This window comes from Vipera ursinii, assembly GCF_947247035.1.
Source record: "Vipera ursinii genome assembly, chromosome: 1".
In the NCBI taxonomy this organism is placed as follows: Eukaryota; Metazoa; Chordata; class Lepidosauria; order Squamata; family Viperidae; genus Vipera; species Vipera ursinii.
Genome location: NC_139512.1, coordinates 29,580,620 through 29,601,546, shown reverse-complemented (window position 1 = coordinate 29,601,546; position 20,927 = coordinate 29,580,620). Strand labels below are relative to the sequence as shown.

The following is a 20,927-nucleotide window of genomic DNA, read 5'->3' as shown; positions in this document are numbered from 1 at the left end:
TAAATCTGGTTGTACCAAATGTTCACGATTAACTTTACCAAAAGAGCAGTATGTCCAAGTGCAGAATACCAATACCTAACACACCCACTGTAATACCTGCTTGAGAATTTTCTATCACTGAATGGACAGGCAGATGGAAAGAAAAAGAGACATAGAAAAGTTACACCATTGTAAAAATATGTATATTTTTAAAAACAGAGGTCAGTGTGGACTAATTCAATTCAAATTGTCTGACTGCTGATTTTGCTTTAAACTCTGCTCCGTATCTGATCAGATAATTAGTCCATTTAACCCCATTGCTGTTTGCATTGAGTTCTTCTCACAATCACAATAAAGTACCATCCTCTAGCCTAGTTCCCAATCCATAAGGAGAGCAAGAAGTAGGAGATTCAATCTACCGCTGGATCAAGCACTGCAACTTATTTCCTCCTTCACTGATCAGTCCTGTCCCTTGCCCATGAATCTTCCTGCTTGACTTCACCACTGTCATCCCCTTCTACTGCCAGCTGTTTTTAGAACTATTTCTAATCACTGAGGTAGAGCAATGTTGCAGTTCAAGGATCATGGGAAATTCTTGGAAAACATGGCCATTATACTTGGCCTAATAATTCAAAAGCAAGTGAGCCAAGGCACAATTAACTGGTGGGATGTGGTTCAGATAAGCTGAACTACTAAAGATGGGGAGATAGTTCTTGTCTGGATGCTTTCCCATTACATTTTATTTTAACTCTACACATGCAAACTCATAAAATTAGGTTGAATGCTATGCTATTTTCTTTTTAAACATACATCAGTATTTTTAAAAGGGTAATCATAAAAAGAATATTTGCCTCTGCAATTTAAACAAGTAGCCCAGTAGTACCATATGTCCTGATAATGACACTATGTGCTACGTACCAGCTAATAATGTGATTGATTGATTGATTGATTGATTTGAACAAGCAATAAATCATAAAATATCGGAAGTAAAATAAGCAACACTGCCACATTATTTTTTCAGCCAAAGCAAATTCCCATACTTCAAAATACTTCTGATTCAATGTAAGGTACATTCTAGTTTTCCAGTATAAAAATCTGTCAGGTAACAATAGGAACTGAATCAATTTAATATGTTCCATCAATTTATATGCCTTAGGAAATATGGACAATGAAACAACAAATTTCATTTTCAAAGAGTACTGGATTATTTTGCACTTTTGATAAGTAATGGCCAATTAAGCATCACTCCAAAGGTGGTAATATGGTATATACCAATCTGTTTGCAATTCTGTCAATTTAATGGTTTGGGTGCCACCTATAATCTTCCTGGTCAGTTGTTGATATTAGATTTTAAAGGAGGTCTATGTCACAAACAGTTCCAGTTAGATTTGTTAAGTTCATCTTCTGAAAGTTTTGGAGAATCTGCTGTGCTTAATAAAAAGAGTGTTATGTAATACGGAATAAATTTCTTTGCTTTAAAAATAGTTGTACACCATTCTTTAAAAGCTTTGATGCAGGGGTGTCAAACTCAATTTCATTGAGGGCCGTATCAGCATTGCAGTTGCCCTCAGGGGGCCGGTTAGGTATTGCCAGGGTGGGCGTGGCCTACTGGGTAGGCGTGGCTAGAGTGCATATGGCCTACTGGATGGGCGTGGCCAGCTCTACATCGTTCACATCAAGGGTGCCTATGGGGGCCTGGGCAGGAGTGGGACAGATCTGAGGGTCTCTGGCAGAAGGAGGGTCTCTGGGCCAGGGCCAAGGCAGTGGGGGCCGTTCCCTCACTGTTTCCAGGATGGTTTCGCGGGCCACATGAAACCACTTCGCGGGCCGGATCTGGCCTCCGGGCCTTGTGTTTGACATGTCTGCTTTAATGGCTAAAGTGATTAACTTTAGACAGTTTAAAAAGGCATGTTTTAATGATTCATTTGAAGTCAAGACAGAATTTATTCACCAGTAACAGAGTTTCCATCAAAAATCAAGTATGTAAATTTGCAAAAGCCTCTATAATTCCACTCCCATGTATTGGACATACTAGTTAGGGAGCCAAGCCTGTTTATTCACACCAGATCCTAACAGCTATCAAGCATCAAGACAACTCACTAGAGTAGAGCATCACTTGGTCAGCAAGTCAAGGTATACAGTAAAACAGATACACTGATTATACCTGACCACATCCTCTCCTAGGAATTTATGTAGTTGTTAAATAGGAGGGGGAAAGAGCATAAAGCTGTGAGGAACTGTAAGCATTGCACACAGTATTCAGAGAAAGGAAAGAAAAACATGGTAAGAGTACCCAACTTTCCATCCCTAAAGTTGATCGGGGGGGTGGTGGTGTACCATGAGTGATGATATCAAAAAATGTGAGAAATAAGTGGCTCAGAAGAATTGTGCCACCTCTATCTTGATCCTGCCAAAGATCATCCATAAACTTTATTATCTCAGTGCTATATTCCATTCTGAAACCTGACTATAAAGAATACAGATCATTCATTTCTCCCCGAGTCCTCTGGAGTTACAGTCCAACCACCTTTTCTATCACCTTTCCAAAAAGAAGAGATTGAAAACTGGATGAAAATTGTCTATTGAGTCCAATGTTGATTTCTCACAAAGTACCCCCACATTTCAGAAGAGATTCTGGAAGCTGTTTATGCATAACATTCAACAGCTTCCCCAAGGGTCTGATCTACCCATTCAATATTCCAATTAAAAAAATAAAGCAAGTCCAACAATGACATGTTCTTAACATATTCAGGATAACTGTAAGAATCACTACATTGTTTTCAAGGAGTTTACAGAACAATTACTTTAATATCTGATCCGATTCTTTCTTCCTCTTTCTGAAGAAAAGAATATTTATCTCTTCCAGACATTTGTACTTCAATCATTCTCTTAGGACTTTTTAAAGATAAGAATAGAGCTTCAGCCAAACCGTTAGAGGGTTCGTTGGTATCCTAGAATGCAATTCATCTATCTCTTGAGATTTAAACTCATTCAAAGTAAATAGATCTTTGATTATATTTCTCTCAAGGTGGAACTATGTACCTTGAACCTGTTTTTCACAAACACCCAATGGGATTAGGGAAGACTAATCAAAATGGGAACTGAGTAATTTTGCCTTTGTTATCTGTTATCCTTTACACTATCTTCTCTCAACACCTCGGTTTCTTTCTCTCTTTTATTTTCCAATAAGTTTGGAAAAAACCTGTTATTTTCTTTACCAATCTCAGATCATTTTGAGATTTAATTTTCTTGATAATATCTCTACAAATCTGAGCTAATAATATGTATTTCTTCTATTCCTCTTTCTGTTTTGTATTTGTATGGGTTTCTTTAATTCACTAAATATCGGCTTCGTCTGTGGTTTTCCATTTTTCTTCTTTGTTGGATTGTGTGCAGTTTTCCTTTTAGTCTCTCCATTTTTCAGAAAGTTTTGACTCATTTTTTTCCATTAACTACTCCTACCATATAATCCACTTTCTTCAATTTCAAGGTAGATGTATGATTTAATTTCCTTTTAATTTCCCCATAAAATCAAGAAATGCAGTATTATACAATTACTTTTACCCAAAGTTAATTCTCCATTAATTCCAGTCTGATTGCTGTTTTCTCCCTGTTAGTTATGATCACATCAGAAAAGACTGATTTCCTTCCACTGAAAGAGAGAAGCTGTTTTTTTATTATTATTATTATTCTGGGAAAATCACTGACTCTGTCTTCCAGCATATGTAGGGATAATCAACATTCCCTCATTACTATAATATGAAAGAGATGTGGTTTGCTTTTGGAAAGTATTATTTTAAATGCTCTTTTTAAGAATTCTTCAAATTATTTTGGAATTCAGTTTTGGGCTTGTAATAAATTCCACTGAGTTAATATTGACTTTATAACTTAAATAAAAATTTTAAGAAATTGTATCTTAAACACCAACATTTCAAACAAATTATATTAACATATATTAAAATAAGGGCTTGTAACTGGCATAAATCTGCATATTATTTGTTTCCTGCCTGCGTGTATTTTGATAATATGTACTAATACAGAATACATTACTTCTCTATTATAAAGACTGACAGCTTGGTACCCAAATCTTCAGTTTGTTTGTTTGTTTTCAATTTTATTTTCAGAAAAGGCATATGATTGAAAGAGGCCACAATAGATAAAAAATAATATACAGTTTATAATATATTATGTAGTTAGCTATTAATATAATTATTTGCTAAACAGCATTTTGAAAGAAAGATCAGAAAAGCTGAAAACTTTTGATAATATTTAGCAGTGCAAGTAGTCCTTTTCTAGCAACCACATTGGAGCTGGCAACTCTGTCATCAAGTTAGTTGGTCACTTAATGAAAACACAACTGGGGTTATGATCTTTCTTAAGCTTTTCTTTCTTTTACAAATCTGTAAAAGTTGTAAATATGTGAATTAGTGCAATTATTTTTTCATCACCATCATAACCATGAATGGTTGCTAAATAAGACAGTTGCTAAATGAGACATACTCTAATCCAGACATGTCAAACACAAGGCCCGGGGGCCGGATCCGGCCCGCGAAGTGGTTTCATGTGGCCCGCGAAACCATCCTGGAAACAGTGAGGGAACGGCCCCCACTGCCTTGGCCCTGGCCCAGAGACCCTCCTCCTGCCAGAGACCCTCAGATCTGTCACACTCCTGCCCAGGCCCCCATAGGCACCCTTGATGCCAACGATGTAGAGCTGGCCACGCCCACCCAGTAGGCCATATGCACTCTAGCCATGCCCACCCAGTAGGCCACGCCCACCCAGGCCATACCCACCCGGCCCCCTGAGGCCAACCGCAATGCTGATGCGGCCCTCCATGAAATTGAGTTTGACACCCCTGCTCTAATCCAATATATCTAAGACCATAAGAGATAAATCAGATATCATAAAGACAAGAATGATGTTGCAAATTATCTATTTAATAAGACAACTGAATAGAACAGGACAGAACAGAATAGAACTGGAAGGGACCTTGGAAGTCTTCTAGTCCAGCCCCCTGCTCAAGCAGAACCTATACTGTCTCAGATAGGTGAATGCCTAATCTCTTCTTAAAAACCTCCAATGATGGAGTGCCCACGATTTCTGGAGGCAAGCTGTTCCACTGGTTAATTGTCTTCACTGTCAGGAAGTTTCTCCTTAATTCCAGGTTGCTTCTCTCTTCGATCAGTTTCCAACCATTGTTTCTTGTCCTGCCCTCTGGTGCTTTGGTAAATAACGTGCCCCCATCTTCTTGGTGGCAGCCGCTCAAATACTGGAATACTGTTATCATGTCTCCCCTATTTCTTCTTTAGTCTAGCCAAACCCGAGTACTGCAGCTGTTCTTCGTATGTTTTAGTCTCCACGACTTTGATCATCTTAGTTGCTCTTCTCTGAATTTTTTCCAAACTCTCAACATCTTTTTTGTGATATGGTGACCAAAATTGGTTGCAGTATTCCAGGTGTGGTCTTACTAGGGTTTTATAAAGCGGTACTAATAATTCATGTGATCTTGATTCTATGCCTGTTTATACAACCCAGGATTGTATTAGTTTTTTTGGTGGCTGCTGCTTATAGTCAAGTGATCGTCCACTAGGACTCCAAGGTCCCTCTCATAGTTACTGTTTTTAAGCCAGGTCTACCCAATTTGCACTTGTACCTTTGATTTTTCCTGCCTAAATATAACTTTGTTTTTCTCCTCATTGAAACTCATTTTGTTGGATAGGACCTATTGTTCAAGTTTGTCAAGATCTTTTTGTATCCTGAGTTTGTCTTCTGGGGTGTTGGCTATTCCTGCCAGTTTGGTGTCATCTGCAAATTTGATGAGTTCCCCTTCAATTCCCTCATCTAAGTCACTGATGAAGATATTGAAGAGTACTAGGCCTAAGACGGAACCTTGTGGTACCCCACTGCTTACTTCTCTCCATATGGATGTAGTGCCATTGAGGACTACTCGTTGAGTACGGTTTGCCAGCCAGCTACAGATCCATCTGGTGGTGATATTGTCTATTCCATCTTTTTCTAGTTTACCAAGGAGTAGGTTATAATTTCTTATAATACATCATAAGCAAAGACCTTACAGATATTTCAATCTTTCCCCACAAATCCAATATACTGTCAACTAAAGTTACTTTTAGAATGCAGCCATATTGTCATATGTATGTCTACTCAGAAATAACTTTTTCTGAGTTTAGTTGGACTAAAGCTTATCCGCTATAAAAAAAAGTGAAATGTGCTAAAAGTATTGCATATTTAGAGTACTATTCTTCCTTTCTGTGATTGGTTCGAAACAGTGCTAGGGGGTCGGGTCAAGCTCCAGATCCTTTTACTGTGGGGTGCTTCAGGGCTCAGTTCTCTTGCCCCTTCTCTATATGAGGTCAAAGGCAGAGACCATCCATTTATGAGCTGAACTCCACAGTTTGTTCATACTATACTGCTATACTGCTGCTGTGTGGACTGCAGTGGCTTCCAGTTTCTTTCTAGGTAAAATTCAAGGGGCTGGTTATCATCTTTTCATTTCATTTCATTTATTTGATTTCTATACCGCCCTTCTCCCTAGGGACTCAGGGCGGTTCACAGGGCATGTATAAATAGCTATACAAAAATTAAAAGAAAATTAAACCAATGCCCAATTAAAATACAACAATGATAGAATAATAAAAACCAATTTAAAAACCCATATTCCCCCATCAGGCCAGACCAGCTAATTCAAATAAGTGGGTCTTCAACCCGCGACGGAAGGATCGAAGGTCCGATGCCATCCAGAGCTCAACCGGCAGTTGGTTCCATAATGCCGGAGCACCCACAGAGAAGGCCCTCCCCCTGGGGGCCACCAGTCGACATTCCCTGACCGGAGGCACCCTGAGGAGGCCCGGCTTTATCATCTACCTGAACGGTAGAGGGCCAGGCTATTTGCAGAACCATCTCTTCCTGAAGATATGTGCTCCTTCTATCAGAGCAGATATGGTGCACACATTCTAGGTCTCTTTCCTTAAATGCTGTCATCTGATGGGACTCAAGTGCACCTTTTCCCCTGAGGTCCAACAGGCCTCCTCACTCCTAGCCTTTTGGAGAGCCTCAAAGAGCTGGCTCTTCCCACAAGCACTGAGGTAGAGTGAGGTTGGAGCTCAGCAAAATGCAATGTTGATGTGTAGGGAGAGGTTTTCTTTGGGATAGCAGGAGTTCTTCCTATGGATTTATGTTCTCTCATTGTTTTGTGAGCTGCCCAAGGTTATGGTACATGAGATGAACAGTCATATAAGACTTTTAAATGAATAATTATATACATTCATAGTTATTGAGAGGGCAATATACAGATAGTCCTTGACTTACGATCACAATTGAGCCCACAATTTCTATTGCTGAGTGAGACAGTTATTGAGTTCTACCCCATTTTACAACCTGTCTTGCCACATTGTTAAGTCAGTCACTGCAGTTATTAAGTTAGTAGTATGGTTGTTAAGTGAATCTGGCTCCCCCATTGACTTTGCTTGTATGAAGGTCACACAAGGTGATCACATGATGCAAGGGCACAGAAACCGTCATAAATATGAGTCAGTTGCCAAGTGTCTGAATTTTGTTCATGTGACCATGGGGATGCTGCAATGATCCTAAGTATGACAAATGGTCATAAGTCATTTTTTCAGTGCCGTTGTAACTGTTAACGATCACTAAATGAACAGTTGTAAGTTGAGGACTACCTGTATTTGTCTATGCCAAGGGTCCCCAACCCCTGGTCTGTGGACCGGTACCAATCCATGGCCTGTAGGCAAGTGGGCCATGAAAGCAACGGCCGTGCATACAAAGTTTCATTTAAGCATGTGCAGGGTCTGGATTGTGCATGCAAAACCATCCCCCATCCCTACCTCCACTGCCTGCTATCCATGAAGCCATAAAGATTGGGGACTGCTGGTTTTTGCATCACCCTGCATATTTCAGTTGAATCATTCTCATGCAGATGACAAGTTCATCTAATCATCATAACATACGTGGGGAAATCATCTCTAACATTCCAGATGCTGGATTCTTGGAATTTCCATCCCAAGATGAGCCCTAAGTTGGGAAATTGTTCCTTAAGAAATAATACATATATAATTTTGCCAGTATTCTTCTTTCAAGCCAACTTCTGAAGTTTCTGCTAAAACAATTTCCCTCCAGCTTTATAGAACTGAACACCTGCTTTTGCCAGTATTTTTTAATATGCTTTTAAAATACATAAACATAAATCTGAACAGAGTACAAAGCCCACAATATTGGCATCCCAATTATATTGTTGATTTGTTATTTGTAAAATGTAGTGATATATACCAAACACCTGATTCTTATTGCACTGAATGAACCAATACTGCTAAATGGGAGGAAAAGGCAACAAAAGTTGCTTGAGTAAAGCTGGTATTATAATATCTCTGCTTTCAGTTTTTGGCATGTGTTAATGTTTTAACTTTTCATTTCGACCCCAAACCACCCCAGTGATGCCCTCGCTGTGATGTCCCGTTGCCTGGAGGCGGTTCGGGTCTGGATGGGGAGGAACAGACTTCAACTCAACCCTGACAAGACTGAGTGGCTGTACATTCCGGCATCCCGGGACATTCAAAACGTTCCTTCACTTTCTATGGGGGGTGAGTCTTTACCCCCTGTAGATAGGGCTCGCAACTTGGGAGTCCTCCTGGATGCACGGCTTACCTTAGAGGATCATGTAGTAGCCGTGACCAGGGGGGCTTTCGCACAGGTTCGCCTGGTGCGGCAGTTGCAGCCCTACCTGGACCGGGATGCCCTGTGTACGGTCACTCATGCGCTCGTGACCTCTCGTCTTGACTATTGCAATGCTCTCTGCATGGGGCTTCCCTTGAAGACCACTCGGAGGCTCCAACTGGTACAGAATGCGGCCGCGAGAGTTGTCTTGGGAGTTTCCCGGTACTCCCATGTTACACCTTTGCTCCGCGAGCTGCATTGGTTACCAGTTGTCTTCCGGGTGAGGTTCAAGGTCTTAGTGATGGTTTTTAAGTCCTTACATGGCATGGGTCCGGAATACCTCGGGGACCACCTGCTGCCGGCGTCAACTCCCCTCCACCCCGTGCGTTCCCACAGAGAGGGCCTCCTCAGGGTGCCTCCAGTCAGAGAATGTCGGCTGGTGGCCCCCAGGGGGAGGGCCTTCTCTGTGGGCGCTCCGGCTTTGTGGAACCAGCTGCCGGTTGAGCTCCGGATGGCACCGGATCTCCGCTCCTTCCGGCGCGGGTTAAAGACCCATTTATTTGAACAAGCTGGCCTGGCCTGATGGGGAATCACTTAGGGTTTTAATATTTATATATATATATATATTATTGTTTTTATTGTGGGCAATAATTTAATTCTTTTTTTAACTTTTGTATTTTTGTAGTTTTAAGATATGCCCTGTTCACCGCCCTGAGTCCTTCGGGAGAAGGGCGGTATAAAAATTTAATTAAATAAATAAATAAATAAATAAATAATAGAAAAAGCAGATACAATTACCTGAAGGAGGTCGCTGAGGTCAAGCAGCATGTCTATTCCTGAGGTTAAGGAACTTAAGAGCATAATCATTCCTGCTATATAGTATTTGACTGTCAACAAGGAAAAGACAAAAGCATTTTATTCTGGAAGCACACAAAACAGGACATCTAAATATTCCAGTTCTTAGCAAGGAAATGGTGGAGATTTAAAAGCGGGGAGGGGAGGATGCACGCAAATATTTAAGTTGGATTTTGTTCTTGGCTTTATATGAGAAACTTTGCTTAAGGTTTAAATGGTTAACTCAGCCAACAATGCATACAGATTTCAAAACAGAACTGTTAAGAGGCACAAAACCTCTGCCAAGGGACATAGCAACTGTCACAAGGGAGGGAGAATAAATCTTAATAAAATCCAGAATCCCAAACTTTATTTCTCTAATCTTTAACCAAATCATGATTTTCCTCCTTCAATAAAAATAGTTATGGGTTGTCCCAAAACAGGATCAAGCTTGCTCTGTGAACCCAACCACCAATTCAAACTTTAATCTCTACTAGGTTCTAGTAAATTGTGTGCATACTTTTAGTTCAACACATGCAGCATTACCTAGTAAATATTGTCAAAAGAGGTGGGAAGCATGTCCAATTATACACTATATCTGTATTTTTATCATTGGAAGCTCGGCCTTTTCTTACCCTGCCATGATCTGTTCACTTGCAGTCCATTTTATTCTCAAAATCATTTCAGAAGCAGACTGAACGAAGTACTAAGCTTATTTTCCTTTCAATCAAGATTATATTGTACCTCTCCAGCAATCTTAGTTTTTGTTTATATTTATTTGTTCTAATGAATAGCTGTCATATTGTTTTTAATTGCTGCTGACTGTACATTCACATTCATTGAGATGGGCAGCCATATGAATTTTGCTAAATTAAAAAAAATATGTAAATCATTCAGCTGAGTAAGGAACATACTGAATATTAGTTTGATTTCATTCAGCAAATTGCCAAAAATCCTTGTATTTTATTAGGTAGAAATGAGGTATGCATGGTCATTTAACTAGCAAATCCTTAATGAAATCAATAATACTTACATTAATTTATATAGTTAATCTTAATTTTTCTAACATTGCAGATGAAGAAACAGAAACAGATATTATTTACTGCCATAGCAGAAGTTAGATTTAAGGGGGAAAAAACTTCATAATTCACTGCTCAGTTCTCAATAAAAATATGCTACACTACAAGAATATGACATGTAGTTTCGATACAGACATGTGGTATGCAGGCTTTTAAAAAGTATGCATATATTGTGTTAGAGTAAAATGCAAAGATCTACTGGTATTGTAAATCAGTTGTACTTAGCTTAACATAAACATACAAAACTACAGAAGCTGCATTGATTCTTTGGGTTCTTCTTACATAAGCTACATAAGTGCCTTCTTACATAAGCTACATAAGAGCCTTGGTGGAGCAGTGGGCTGATGCCTCCTTAAGTAACACCAGCTGCCTGCAATTAGTGCAGGTTCGCATCCCACCAGGCTCAAGGTTGACTCAGCCTTCCATCCTTCCCAGGTAGGTAAAATGAGGACCCAGATTGTTGGGGGCAATAAGCTGACTTTGTAATAATGCCGCTGGGGGGGGGGGGAAAAGCCCTAACAAGCAGGCATATACATAGAATGAAGGCTACTGCTAAGCTTGTAAGCCGCCCTGAGTCTTCAGAGAAGGGCGGGATATAAATGTAATAAAAATAAAAAATAAAAAAGTTTACATGGCCTGTATAAGCATATCCAACTTCAGACAAGTCTTTTACACAGACACACCCTTAGAGCACTAGTTTACCAGTAAAAGAAGAGGGTGTGGGTTTATTAGTGTTCCAGACTATTCAGAAACAATTTTGTCAGCCTCCAATCAGTTCTTACTAGCTCTTCAAAGAAAAGCTACGGTATATAAAGAAGAATCTGTATATATAAAAGCCAATTTCCAAATATGAATGACCTTGAAACTAAGGATGAAGCTATGCAACCAGCCAGAATGGACTTATGAGTCCAATTTGTAATTCTGAGGCCAGAAGGTTAGATTTTTATGGTCTTTGAAGGTGTCACTCTCTAGTTTCGTTATAGATTAGTCATTCACTCATACGCACTAAACCAAAGCACCGTACTTTAAAGCTTACGGTAATTACTTTTCCTTGGAACCAGAGCTAAATAAGTATATACAGCTAGTCGATGAGTAGGGTTGCACGTAGAAGGTAAAGAGAGGAGCTGAAATCGTTTGGTTGGCCACAGAAACAAAATTGAAATCTTCAGTTCCATTCCTGTAGCCCACCAAAGGATTTCATAGGAACGTAGAAAACTGATGGCAAGGAGAAAAAAACTAGTGATCCATTGAGTCTGCTCTTTGAGGTGTTTTCTTTTTAATTTAATTTGTGTATTTATTATTTTTTTAAATTATTTTCATTATTTATTTTTATCAGACGATGGGATCCTAGACTGAGCCATTACTTCCACTTCCAAGCTTCCACTACTCTTTATGTGAAATAATACTTTCCTCATTATTTTAAAACTTCCCTCCTGTCCATTTGAGGTTGTGCCCCAGTGTTCTTGATTTCCTCTCCTTGCAAGTGTTCCTGGAGCCTACTAAAGGATTTGCCTCTGTCCTTCTTTCACTTTAACAACCAGGATGATTAATCCCAGGAGTCCTGGGATTGCAATCATTGAGCATAATAGTCATGTGGACATCCCACTTAATGACCCCTTCACTTAACAATTGAGATTCCACTCCCAATTTTGGTTGTAAGTTGAGAACTTCCTGCAATCTATCCTGCTAAAGCATACAACACCCTGGGTTCAGTTGAGTGTGGGTGGGGGGAAAAACGCATTAATATATATACGGGTAGTCATTTATAGGTAGTAAGTCTTACTAAGTCATAAGTCATTCCAGTTGTAACTTGAAGCAACCATGGAACCAGACCCAATTTTACAACATTTTTGCACTGGTCATTAAAACAATCTGTAGTTATTAAGCAAATGCTGCGGTTGTAAATGTGAATCCATTCTTTTGAACGGGCATTTACTGCCAGAAACTAGCAAAAACTAGCTCACTGTAATTTTAAATGTTTATTAAGTGATCAATTTGTAATTCAAAACATTACCAGCACAGCATTGAAAGCATCTCATATATACTTTCTTAATAATTTATATAATTATCCAGTACCAGACTTCCCAGGCCTACCGTCTGGCAGATGCAGAGATGCATAGAGATGCATAGAGTAGCATATCAATAGCTGGATAGTCAAACATTTCAAACACCTCAAAAGGAATCTGCCACAGCAAAGACTGCCTAGCACACATACAAACCTTAAGAATGAATAATGGTTTAGCACAGTACTTCCTGATTAAATACAGAGCACAAAAGAATTATTTTTATTCTTTTTATTATGATGATTAATCACACAGTCAGCCAGATGTTTAGACCGGATTTGGCATTATTTATAATTATGCTTTTTTGCATTATTATACATTTTATTATTTCAATTTATGCCTGTCATACCACACTTAAGACAGCCAAAATATAAACCTCTAGATACCTACAAAAATACCCACAATTATTATAACTCAAAAGGGCTGAATAAAGTGGAAAAGCTTAACTCCATTCTTGAGATTAAAAATAGTACAGGCGAAATGCAGCCCCCAAGTGAGTGGATTCCACATTTTGGAGGCAAGGCAAACTCTTATTAGTCATCAACTTTCTTTGAAGGAGATTCAGAGACCCATTCCATTAATAAAGAAGAATAAGAAAAGTTCAGACCACAAACATTTAATCCATGTCTAGTAATATCTGACAATGTTTAGATGCCAAACTATGGAACAAAGGGAAAATGTGTCATCTGCTATTGCTGGGCTGGCCTGAGTGAGAGCAATTATCAGTAGGAAGCAGTTGTAAAAACACTTCTTTGTTTGCAAGCTTTTTTAGAGTTGGGGACGGAGAGACAATAAAAGTTGGGAGGACTATGAACCACAGAAATAGTGATTTCATTCTCAACAACTTGCTGGAAAAGGAAAGGTCACAAGGCTGGAGCAAGGCTTATTTCAGGTCTTTCCTCAGGCTGGAATGCAAAACACAAACCAACATTTGTCCCCCTTGATAGTTTAATATTATCCATGCAAGCACTGAGAGCCCCATATAGTCTTGTTTGCAAGACTATTCCTTTGGGCAAAACCATTTGGCAACTATTTATAGACGGATATTTCATGTCCATCAGAAAAGGAACTATATAAAGAACAAAAAAAACACTAAATACAGCAAAGTTTAGATCTAGTTATAAATGTTGAGTTGGCTGTACAGCAATGAAATGATCTTCAATTTGGGTCCATTTGCACCCAAATTAAAGCAGTCAAGGTATTATTATGTCAAAATAAAAAATACCGGGAACTGGAAAGAGGGAAAGGCAAGAAACCAATAGCAAAATTTTCAAGCTTTTTCCAGACGTAAATTTTGACTTAACCAGACACATCTGAACAAGAAGTGAGTGACTGAAATAGCATTGATGAACTTGGTGAAGTCAACTGTGACCAAGAAAAATTAATCTACAAGTATAAAAATATTCCCAGCCAATGCTGGAATCAAATATAATGTGATTTTTAGTAAGTCAAACGGATCAGAAAGAGAAGCATAATAAGTGAAGGGGGAAAAGGATTCATGCTTCATATTGGCTGAATCTTTCAAAACTAGCTATTTTTATTTCATTTATATATCAAATGTGGAGACTTCCCATCTCATTCACATAGCAATAAATTTAAGCACTAAAGAGTGCATGCAGTACAAATGTATTGGTAGAGTAGAGCATAAAATTTTTATTTTGAAGGTTATCAATTCACTGTCCATAGTATCTTTAAAAAATACAAAAATACAAAACAAAAAAAATTGAAGAAGTTCAAGACAAGTTGAAGAAGTTCAAGTTCAATAAAAATAAAAAACCCTGATTAACAAGCAACAATCCTTTGCATATTTTGATGTATCACCGAATACAGTGAAATGTTAATATAAGATTTTATATCTATTCTCTTTTTTGTGGATCATAAAAACATATTACATGCAACAAGAAAGAGGCAGTAATACCACTAGACTTATATACCACTTCATAATGCTTTACAGCACTCTCTGAATCATTTACCAATGTCACCATATTTTCCCCAACAATCTGGGTCATTTTATCAACCTCAGAAGGATGGAAAGCTGAGTCAATCTTGAGCCAGTCAGAATCGAACTCCTGACTGTGGACAGAATTAGCTTGCAATACTGCATTCTAGCCACTGTGCCACCACAGCGTAGATCATAAATTAGCCATCATAATCACAGTATATTAAATATTACGTAGAGATGAACTTCCTTTATACAAAAATATATGAAAAATATAGCTTGACATATTATACACAACTGGGTGCCTCCAGTCAGGGAATGTCGACTGGTGGCCCCCAGGGGGAGGGCCTTCTCTGTGGGTGCCCCGGCACTATGGAACCAACTGCCGGTTGAGCTCCGGATGGCATCGGACCTCCGATCCTTCCGTCGCGGGTTGAAGACCCACTTATTCGAGTTAGCTGGTCTGGCCTGAAGGGGAATATGGGTTTTTTAACTGGTTTTATTATTTTTTATTGTTGTATTTTAATTGGGCATGGTTTAATTCTCTTTTAATTTTTGTATACCTATTTATATATGCCCTGTGAACCGCCCTGAGTCCCTAGGGAGAAGGGCGGTATAGAAATCCAATAAAACTAAACTAAACTAAACTGATTTTTCAAGTTCTCTCACACATTGGCCATCTCTCTCTGTCTCTCTCACACAGACACAATGGACACACATGCATATCCTACCAAATTAAGTGCATTTGGGTTATGGTGCAATTTTATGTTTTCACAATAATTTAAAAAATATATAATTGCTATGGAAATTGTCAAACAATAATTTTCTAGGATTTTCTGGGGACATAGAAAGAATAAACTAGATTGTTGGAAAAGGACCAGAAACTCTACAAGGACAGGAAAATGGAGACTAAAGAAAAAAGGATTTTTGTAAAGAATAGGAAGTACAATGGGACACAGGAGAGCCAGTACTAAATAATACCTTTAATGAGAAATCACCCACTCATTGCTAAATTTATTTTATTCTGGACACTAGTTAATTTAAAAGATTATCTACAATATGGTTTCTTTATTTACAAGATAAACTCCAGTTAAGAGGTACAGAATTAAGCTGTCAAAAGATAGTTGTTGAATGAAGTATACTGAACAGCACTTCAGAGCTCAAGGCATATTACTGCTCAGCTTCAAGTGAGTTTCAGGTCTATTATTTTTGAAAAGCATGTAGACAGACAGACCTCTGCATGCAACATTTCTACCTACCACTTTTCATCAACTCTATAAATCTAAATAGCTACCTGGCTATCTTAAACAAGATTCTAACATTAAAAAAAAAATCTAAATTGCATATAGTGAAACTTTTTTAATGGCTTTTATTTAAAAGTATGTAACCAATAGCTGTAACCCACTTATATGGTATCAAAAAGCTGCCTTACAATTATTATATGGTTTGGTTCAGCTTTGTTTTTTTCCTGCATGATCTGTACTAATGCCTGACTCACAGAATGGAGCCAGATACTTTTTATCTTTTGCCCATGCACTATAATAGTCTCTGCTTCCAAAACTAGTTTTCAATTTTCAATTATCCAAGTACAGATCATCCTGATCTAGTTCCAAGAACAACCAACAAAATTCATGACAGGCATGGTGGTAAAGTACTCTGGGGTTTATAGTCTAGGCCAGTGATGGCAAACCTTTTAGAGACCAAGTGCCCAAACCCCACTTATGTATCGTCGGGTGCCGGGTGGGTGTGGCCCATTGGCTGGGTGTGCCCAATTGAGTGGCCGTGGCCCATTGGTTGGGCATGGCTGCGGTGGTAACAGCAGACTGGGTGGGACCAAAAGGTTCAATCAATCAATTCCAACTTTGTGAGATCTTTTTTTTTCCCGCAAGAAGTTGAAATTGATTGATTGATTTGAACCCTTTTTTTTTTTTTTGCACACAGCGGCGGAGGCCTAAAGCGAAAAAGTTTTATAAAACCCAGCTAAAGGCCTAGGACTGGGACGACCCATTGTGGAAAGCAATAAAACTAAAAACATATTCTATAACTGAGAAATCCAGTAGTTAAGGAAGGAACATTAAATTCCCCTTTTCCACATTTGCAACTTCTGAGTCTTCACACAACAGATAAAAAGAGGAATTTACCTGTACATTCACTTTGCACAGAACTTCACTATTTTCTGGCTAGAAGAAACATTAATAAACATCAAAAATCCTGGTACCAACTGTAACCTGTCATCAAACTCTTAAAAAAATGAAATATAGCCAAGACAGAATCCAACAATTATACAACAGAAGTACTAGGACAGCTAGTCAAGTCAGAGCAATTCTATAACAGAACTAGTTCCATTGTTTTCTGCTAGATTTTGTTTGGCTCCAGAACACATAGTAGATACAGAAAGTCTACACACTCCTATTAAAATGGCAAGTTTTTGAGATGTAAAAAAATCAGACCAAGATAAATCATTTCAGAATTTTTTTCTACCTTTAATACAACATATAAGTTGTAGAATTCAATTGAACAAACTGAAATCATTTAAGGGGAAAAATAACAATAAAAAAACCTAAATAACATGGTTGCGTATATTGCATAAAGGTACACACCTTAAACTGATACTTTGTTGAAGATTAACAGGGATGTGTAGACTTTTTATATCCACTGTAAAGTAACACAAATAACATCAAGGGTGACCCTCTATCACTTTGTCAAACTCACGTCATATGACGTGTCATGACATATCGTTGACTTTTTTCCAATGGGGTGGGCACGGTTTTGCTATGATGCATCTGGCCCATGGCCGGCAGTTTGACACCCCTGCTTTATATGATTAGACTAAGCCTTTTCAAATGCAAAGTCCTTAAGATGTAATCCAAAATATTTGGAGAGCAGTAGATTGGAGAAGGCCAGTAAATGTAGAACCATCAAAGTGTTCTAAATGTTAAGGTCTTTAAAACGCCAAGGCAGGAGACAGAACTAGCATCTGCAGACTAAGAGGGCTTGTGAGAGAGGAGGTTTGAGACTTGCCTGTCTGTTTTTCTATAAAATCAATTCCAACTGTATAGTTCTACAGTCCACTGGGCAGATTTTGTTCTGCTTTTCACTAGAACTTTTCAGAACAAAAACATAATTTGAAAAACAATTTTCTCTCTGCAAGGTCATTATAGTTCAGGAGGGAACTATATAATAGTTCAGTTAATCTCTACTTATAACAAAAATTAATGTTCTTTCTTCAAGCCTATTCATGCCCATTTGACAAAAAAGAATTATGGCGTAACCAGCACAAGCTTGCAAGATTTTTTAAACGTAATAAACAGGAAAAGAAGCAGTAAATACAACTCTTAACCTTATGTATTCTTAACCTTATTACAGTCTACAAATAATAATTTTCTCTTTCAAACAAAATAAGACAACATAAAATTGCAATTAGATCATTAATTCATCAGCGAATGTCTAATTTTACAAACAGTATATCATACTGGTCTAACAAAAGTAAATGCACATAACATTAATCAGAATTGTCTGAATAATTTTCCACAGGGAGTTGTATCTTGTTGGCCTAAAAAAAGAAGCCTGACTACTTAGGAACATGTTGGTTCCAGTTGGATTGGAAGGAACCTCAGAGATCTTCCAGGGGTGTCAAACTGCTGGGCCGTGGGCCGGACGTGCACCAGGAAACCGCGCCCACCCTATTGCCGGCAATGGAAAAAAAGCTCCAATATGTCATGCGACGTCACGTGATATCACAAGTTTGACGTCTGTCAACCCTCTCCTTAAGGCAGGAGACCTTACACCATCCAGGTCACATGGTTGTCCAGTCAATTTTTGAAAACCTCCAATAATGGAACACCACAACTCTGGGAGGCAAGTTATTTCATTAATTGTTCTCACTGTCAGAACACACTTAAATGCTTAAATGCTCTGTTTGATCATAGTTTATCACCAGAATTGTTACTTTCGAGAACTGATAGTGTTGCAATTTTCAAATCTCAAAATGTTGCTTGATCTTGAATAAACATATTTAAAGTATTTCTTTCATTAGGTGTTGTGAGAGATTTTGTATGCTCTGCAAAATTAAGATTAGCTTTCTGTAACAATTTGCAAAGCCCAGAAAATGCAGGACATTACTTATTTTTTAAGTATTTGTCTTAAGTGTACAGACTGAACTTTTCTAGGATCCATTTGTACACATTTTGTAGAGAACTAGTAATCCTTATAATCCAACTGGAGAAGGCCAAACACGTATTTTTTCATCTTGGCAGAAAGCTTGTGTCTGCAGAGTTACTCTAAAACACTTTTAAAAGGAGTCAGTTTCATGCAAAGATGGGTCTGGGGAAAAAATAAGTATGCCATCCAAATACAGCTCTAGAAATCAACATCCCCCCTCCAAAAAATTGGAAACTATTTTAATAATGTGGAGAGGACCCCACTAAATTAACCAATTTTTACAGCATCACTATTATTCAAATTTGTCCTACCTGGTATCAAAGACAGCTTCATATTCATATCTTTTTCATTCTGATCAAATTGTACACACCTCTCAAGTTTAATACTTTGCATGAATTTCTGTAATTATTGTCCAATAATTATCATGCCCTCAATATACCTTCAGCACATTTGACCAGACTCAAAACTAAATCTCACTAAGAGTTATCTGTAGTAAATTTTGCTAGCACACCTACAGTAAAAATTCACACACTGAACCATAAAAGCTAGAAATTGATTTTGGGCTCTCGAAACCTATCCAGCAAAGTTCCATAAGAGAAAAGACATATTGGCCAGGCAGCAGGTTTTTGAACTGCCCCTGGCTAAGGCAAGTCTTGTACCAACTGATGCATTAATTGTACAATCAAGTTGTGCGGGTTTGTTATCTGTATATAAAGTCATAGCTGATGTTGTAACAGTTATTGAGCAAACTCTTCTGTGCACAGTGGGTTCATCTGGTAAGAAAAATCAGGAAATGGACTCCACAAAGAATATTGTAACTTTATTTTATTGTTGCAAGGTACAATTACAGAATCTTAAAAGCCTACCAAAGTTTTCTCTCCCCTCTCTTACACAAAAGAGAATCAAGGCAGGGCAATCTTAAGTTTCTACCCCCCTACCACTACCACTACCAATTCCAGCAACTGTTCTTCATGTTTTAGCCTCCAGTGCCCTAATCATCTTTGTTGCTCTTCTCTGTGCTCTTTCTAGAATCTCACCATCTTTTTTCTATTGTGGCAACCAATGGTGGTCTTACCAAGGCATTATAAAACGTTACAAACACTTCACGTGTTCTTGACTCTATCCCTCAGCCTAGGACTGAGTTGGCTTTTTTGGCAGCTACAGCACTGCTGGCTCATATTTAAGTGATTGTCCACTAGGACTCCAAGATCCTTCTCACAGTAACTACTACTGAGCCAGGTACTACTTATTATTCTATACCTGGTATTTTTGGATGCTTCTTTACATAAAATATCTCAACAGAAATAAAATACACACACACATTTATTAAAAAAAAAACCACGGTAGACTAGCTGTCATGATTCTGCCTCAAATCATCCTGCTTTGCCTGTTTTGCCAGTTTTCTGTTTCCCACTTTTTTTTCTAGTGAAGAACTATGTATTTTAAAAATTGTTGCTCCCTCCTGTAATCTTAAATGTTGCAGACCCTTTTGCCACAGAAGAGTTGCACCAATATACATCCAATTGCATTCTGATCAAACATGAAGCCAGGCTAGCCCAAAGGGGGGGTATCTGTGGGGAAAAACGTGTCTACAGATACTGCACTAGAGGTTATGAATACATATGAACTATTTCTGTCATTAATGTCTTTGCCCAAACGGGATTACTCTGCAACACTTTTGGATTAAAACTCTTATTCATTAAATATGATTTGTTTCCATGACATTATTTCCTTTAAGAACTTATGTTCTATCATCCTAACACCATGTCAAGTATTCCACTACTTTTCATTTGTAGATGGTTTATTTATGTTATTAAATTTCAATGCAGCCTATCCCACCTACAAGGTGACTCAGGTTCCCGGAGGTTTTCAGAAATTCTTATTGCTCTGGTGGAGAAAACATCCATTTCTTCATTCATTCATTCATTCATTCGATTGCATTTAATTGCTTTTCAATGCTAGCTTATTATTTTTTAGTAATTACAATACTGTATGTTTTCATTTCAGTAAAAACCATGTTATAAGTGCATATATTCATAAACCCATGTGTACACATATACCACAGAAAACTGTACTGCTTATCTTAGTCCAATGTAAATTCAAATAAACTAGCAAGGTTAAAGTTTACTTCTTCCTAAACCTACTAACGAGGTATTTGCATTGGTGTTTTTTTTTATTTTATTTTAA

General features: G+C 38.1%; 1 protein-coding gene across 6 annotated transcripts in view; it reads right to left on the bottom strand.

The window, feature by feature from the left end:
- The window catches only part of BRF1 (BRF1 general transcription factor IIIB subunit), a 224,397-nt gene that overhangs the window by 153,146 nt on the left and 50,324 nt on the right, over positions 1-20,927 (bottom strand). For 5 of the 6 annotated variants that reach the window (XM_083351085.1, XM_083351089.1, XM_083351086.1 and 2 more), the window contains exon 4: positions 9,463-9,494. The exons of the other annotated variant lie outside the window; for it this stretch is intronic. In XM_083351085.1, the coding sequence (XP_083207211.1) occupies positions 9,463-9,494 (32 nt within the window). The remainder of the gene's footprint in view (positions 1-9,462; positions 9,495-20,927) is intronic. 6 annotated transcript variants of the gene reach the window in all.